Source organism: Chrysochloris asiatica, unplaced genomic scaffold (genome assembly GCF_000296735.1).
Source record: "Chrysochloris asiatica unplaced genomic scaffold, ChrAsi1.0 scaffold00044, whole genome shotgun sequence".
NCBI lineage: Eukaryota > Metazoa > Chordata > Mammalia > Afrosoricida > Chrysochloridae > Chrysochloris > Chrysochloris asiatica.
Window position 1 is genome coordinate 6,889,939 of NW_006408562.1, and position 5,625 is coordinate 6,895,563.

At 45.4% G+C, this 5,625-nt stretch overlaps 1 protein-coding gene across 1 annotated transcript in view; it reads right to left on the bottom strand.

Annotated features, from left to right (window-relative positions):
* VOPP1 (vesicular, overexpressed in cancer, prosurvival protein 1) overlaps positions 1-5,625 on the bottom strand; it is a 187,448-nt gene that overhangs the window by 47,976 nt on the left and 133,847 nt on the right. The window contains exon 5 of the mRNA XM_006861917.1: positions 2,976-3,053. Coding sequence (XP_006861979.1) covers positions 2,976-3,053 — 78 coding nt within the window. The remainder of the gene's footprint in view (positions 1-2,975; positions 3,054-5,625) is intronic.

Here is a 5,625-nt window from a genome sequence, read left to right on the forward strand (position 1 = left end):
CCCTTCATTTGTCATTTTTCCCAGGGTCTCCTGTATGGGAAATACTTAGCCCGCACACTTTTGGATAGACCCCCTCCCTTATGAGAAGTTCTGGAGTGAAGCTCTCAGCCTCTGAGAGTTCCAAATCGCTGTTGTTAAGTACCATGGAGTCACTTTCAACTTATAGTGACCCTCATCAGCTGGTTTCAAACAGCCAAGACAATCACTTCTCTCCCCATGGCTCTGACCTCAACTCAATATTTTGTCCAGGACAGGAGATACCTCTTAAATTCTATTTAAACCCAGTGACTCGTCCAGTCCTTGCGTTATCATTCATTTCCCCAATTTTCTATTCTTCACTATCAAAGAACAAACATAAACAAAAATGTCCTGCCTAGAACACGCCTGAATGAGAGAAAAAACAAGAGTAGAGAGAGAATATTTGCAATTAATAAAAAGGCTGACTGAGTTCACATTTGTACTCATCTCTTGTTTCTAGAAAAAGGGAGTTTGATATAAAAAGAGCCATGTTGACATTATGGCACAGGCACAGGGGAGCTCTTTGTCTAGTTCTACGCTGGAATTGTAGTGGGATCTGTGGAAACTATCCCCCACAAACACTCAAAATGCTGTGTGGGTTCCACAGTGCCTTAATGAACCCTGAGCAGGCACCACAACTGGGTTCGTCAGAACCACAGTATCTTTACATCCGTAAAAGAAACGGGAAAAATTGAATGATAAAATCTCTAAGAATATTATTCAAATTCCAACTCATTAGTAAGCTGATAATTGCAAATCTACCAGTCAATATGTACGGACTGGTGGTGGTTATGTGCCATGGAGTCGGTTACGACTCATAGCAATACTGTACAGGGTTTATGAGGCTGTAAATCTTTATGGGAGCAGAAAGCCTCATCTTTCTCCCATGGAATGAATGGCTGGTAGTTTCAAACTGCTGACCTTGGGGTTGCAACCCAATTTGTAACCACTACGCTACCAGAGCTCCTTGTATGTATGGACTAGACACTCAATGTTGAGCAAGAAGAAAGATCAGAGGTGCAAGAGAGGAAAGAACTCAGCACAGGGCTGAAAAGTATGGCTCTTCTGGTGCATCGCTAGTGATTCAAAAAGTGATTTGGAAGTATCTGCTGTTATGCCAGTCGATGTGCCTCAGAGTGGTGGGCCAGCTGAGTCCCTCTCTGACGTTAACTTAAGGACTAGTGAGAAGACACACCATAAATCTACAGAATTGCGTATTTACAATTCTAGTCAGTGGTAAGAAAGAAGTCAGGAGTGCAGGAAAGCCTTTCAAAAAGGGATTAGTCTGAGTTAGTGCATGTGAAATGCACACACCAACACTAACAAATCAGGGCTGACCACACCAAGCAGGATCACCTAGGGGCCTGACACTGACTAATCTCTGGAGGTGGTGGTGGTTATGTGCCGTGGAGTCAGAACCAACTCATAGTGACCCTGTACAGGGTTTCTGAGGCTATAAATCTTTAGGGAAGCAGAACGCCTCATCTTTCTCCAGTGGAACTGCTGACCTTAAGGTTCGCAGCCCGATTTGTAACCACTACACTACCAGAGCTCCTTAATCTCTGGAGGTAGAATCTGGTTTATCAAGATCACATAGGAAGGCCAATAAGAGCCCTGAGTCATGAGGCTCAGAGGAAGCTGTCTGATTGCAATGAGTGAACACCTGTTCCGTGTAGGTAGCATGTCACTTTGGAAAACGGAAGCTCCCACTGGGTCTCCTTCTGGACAGTGCTCTATGCGTCTTCATTTGTAATCTTTTTTTTGCGACACTAAATCTATTATCACAGTTAGGGTTATTTCATGTGAGCTCTCTGAGTCATTCCAGCGAATTGCAGGCCCTTAAAGGTGTAGTGACAGTTGGCTGGTCTGAAGTGGAGAGAGTTCTATAGACCCCCAGGCCTCCAGATAGTACCTGAAGGGGCAGGAAACAAAAATTTGAGGGGGACTGCTCTGTAGCTGATACCTGGGTTGACAGGACTGAGAAAGACCAGGGCTGCGTGGGCAGCTGGGGTCTGAATTAAACAAAGGTGAAAGCAGAGAGTTCCACAGGACACAGTGTGATTTGTCATCTACCGTACAAATGTGTGTCAGAGCAGGTGATGTGAGTCTTCCAGAGGGACCCCTGACAGCTCAGCGAGGAAGATCAGTAAATCTGCTGCTCCTGCAAAGTCACATTGGAGCAGAGGTCTGGAGGATGGGGAGAGAGGAACATTCTAGGTGGGAAAGCAGCACAAAGGTGCTAAGCCAGGTGAATTCAAGGCAAGCGTTTGTGTGGTTGAAGTAAGTCAGTACAGTCTTGGGAACTAGAAGGATACAGTTCTTGCAGGTGCTTAGCAAAGGAAGACAAACTCAGCAGTGCATACACTCAATTCATAAAGAAACAGCTCTTAAAGCTAATTTCCCCAGGACTCAGTGGTGCTCTTTCAACACTGGTCCCAGTGACAAACAGCCTAGTAGTAACAGGAAGCACTGAGAGGGTTTCTCAAATAATATTCTGTTACTCCAGGTATCCTGGAATGAAAACGGGGAGACGTGCTCTGAGATCTTGGTCCCACCTCCAAGATAAGCCAAATGCTGGCTTATACCAAATGGTTATTTTTGACTTTTTTTTCTTAGATAAATTGAAATGGCATCCCTTCTGAGGCACAGAGGGATGCAGATTACATTCAAATTCCATGTGAGTACCTGCCCCCAAGCCCAAAAGAGAGCAAGGAAGGGACACAACAGTGACAAGGCAAGAGACCAACTAACTCCTTAGGTATCAGTCATAGGAGTTAGTCTTTATTAAGGCATTAGTCTCAAAGGAACCTATTTTAAAAAGGAAATGATGGGAGAGAAGAATGATCTTATTATAACAGGAAAGTGAGATTTGGGATCTCAGGGAGAAGGAGCCGGTAATAAGAAAGTTATTAGAATGAACCAGTCCTTGATAAAGCACAGGGAAGAGCGGGACGTACCAGAAATACCAGAGCCTCTGGATGGAGAGCGCACGCACGCAGCACCTGGAGCCGCAGCAATCCTCGTAGGAGTGGCATCTGTGGAGAGAGGACATAGGGGTCACCGTGCTGAGCTGGAAGACATAGCTGAACCAGTCACGTGCTCATTCTTCAACCACTTGTATCAAGTCAACCCTGACTTGGTTTACCTGGCACCCTCGACATGCATCGGAGGAGAGGTGTGTGCTCCATAGGACTTTCCATGGCTGTTTTGTCTAGCTTGCCTGACCTTTCTTTGGAGGGGCCCCTGGTTCAAACCTGCAAGTTTTTGGTTAGCAGCTAGTGTACTAACTGATTTCAGGTCTGCGCTTCTCAGGGGCTCCAGGTTTAGATCGTGTGCATGTGTGTGCGTGTATGTGCATGTGCGTGTATATATGTGTGCGCGTGCGTACGTGTGTACGTGCACACGTGCATGTGTATGCGTGAGCGTGTGGTGGGGGGAGGGCAGTACTCATGAAGATGGCAGATCGTCACCACTGCATTCCATGAAACTAGCGGAGCTGATGGCTGTCAACCCAGTGGCCACAATGGGAAGAGGCTAGCTGGAGATTGGTCAATGTCATTCAAAGATCCCGTGTGCCGCTCTCTAAAGGAAGAAGCCCATTGAGGCATCACGACCATACATACCAGCGTTAAAAGTGCCAGTTCTGCAGCCAGAAAGAAGTTCCCAGGGAGGGGCGCATGAGCCTGATACTGTTCCTCGTGTACTCTGTCTTCAATCCCTTACCATCGTCCAAAGAGGGGGATCTTACATGAATCAGTTCAATGGGGGCAAAGCAGAGGGTTTTGAAGTCAGAGAAGTCGGGGTAGCAAGGAACTTGAGCCGTGGTCTTGCCTCTAAGTAACTGTGGAACTGAATCTCTGTGAACAGCTATTTCCCCAAGTACAAATAAACACCTGCTTCCTGTTTTGAGGACACCATTATGATTGAACTGTTCTTAGTGCCGTCGATAGGTTCTGACTCATAGTGACCTTAGATAGACTTTCTGAGGAGCAGCTGGTGCACTTGAACTGCCAACCTAGCGGTTTAAACCGACCTTGTGGTCCAGCGCACTAACCCATAGCACCACACCAGTACTCCTGATTGAACTGTACCCCCTCAAAATTTGTGTTATCATCCCATTTTGGAATGGGTTGTCTTTGTTATGTTACTGAAGGAATCCTGATGAGCAGGGGGGGTAGTGTGCCTTGGAGTCAGTTCCCAATCCTAAGGACCCTGTATAGGGTTTTTGAGGCTGTTAATCTTTACAGGAGCAGAAAGTCTCATCTTTCTCTTGTGGAATGGCTGGTAGTTTCGAACTGCAGACCTCGAGGTTCAAAGCCTGACTTGTAACCACTACTCAACAGAGCATGCCTTTAGTCAGTTTCCCTTGTTATCTCAGAGAGGTTAAAACCAGCAATGAGACAGCAAGGATGGGGAAAGAGATACCAAAGAATATGAAGCTCACCCAGGAGCAGACATTCAGAGAGACAAAGTCCTTCCTCCAGAGCTGCAGACAGCCTTCCTATGGAGCCAGTGCCCTGAATGCAGACTTCTGTACTCCGAGACTATGAGAAAGGTTGTGTGTTAAAGCCACCCACATGTGATATTTCTGTGAAAGCAACACTCGAAAACGAAGACAGAATTTGGTACCAGAAGAATGGGGCGCTACTCTAACATACCTATAATGTGGAAGGAGTTTTAGAATTGGTTCATGAGTAGAGGCCGCAAGACTTTTAAGGTGGTATGGTGCCGTGGGATAATGTGTGAACTGGACTGCAGAGTCAGTTTGAACCACAAGGTTCAAGCTCACCAGCTGCTTCTCGGAACCCTTGGTCAGAACTGACTCCATAGCACTTAACAACAGTAAGACTGCTCTCTCTTCTGCTGGGAAGCTGGGAGTCTACAATTGTAAGCCTCCTCTTTACATATATGCATATATATGTTTCACTGATTTTGTTTCTCTAGAAAACCCAACCTAAGATGTGTGGTACCAAGAGAGTGGGATTCTAGAGAAACAAAATCACAGGGATGAGTTTTCTAAATTGATAACTCAAATCTGACCAATTTAAAAGGCACTGATAGAGGGTGGAAACATTTCATTCGCAGGAATCGGCCTTGAACTGATTTTGAGTTTGGTCCTCCTACCCTTTTTTTGGAGTCAGAGGAAGTCAGGCCTGGTCCCCACATGGTTAAGGAGTTCATCAGAAGCAGGATTCATTGTAAAGGCTCCCGGATCAAGAAAACATAAGGTGTTTTTTTGTTGTTGTTGTTTTAAAGTTTTTATTGTAACTTGAGTGAAAGTTTACAGGTCAGATCATCAATTTTACATTCAACAAATCATACACCTTTTTTCATTACAATGATCATAATCCACTCCATGTACCATCAGTTAACTGTATTTCTCTCTATTCACTTTAGCTTGCTTTTTTTTAAAACACTCAGGCATATAGAATAATTTACACCACCAAAGGTCACATTCTGCAAGCCTGCCTCCTGGCCACCATCTCTTAGTCCCTCTCTTCCCATGAATCTAGAGTCTTCAGCTGCTCCCTCTCTCCATGTCCCCATCTCTGCCTCCATCCTTGGTGTTCATGCTCTTCTCCTTTTGTGGTCCTAGGGACCTCTGTT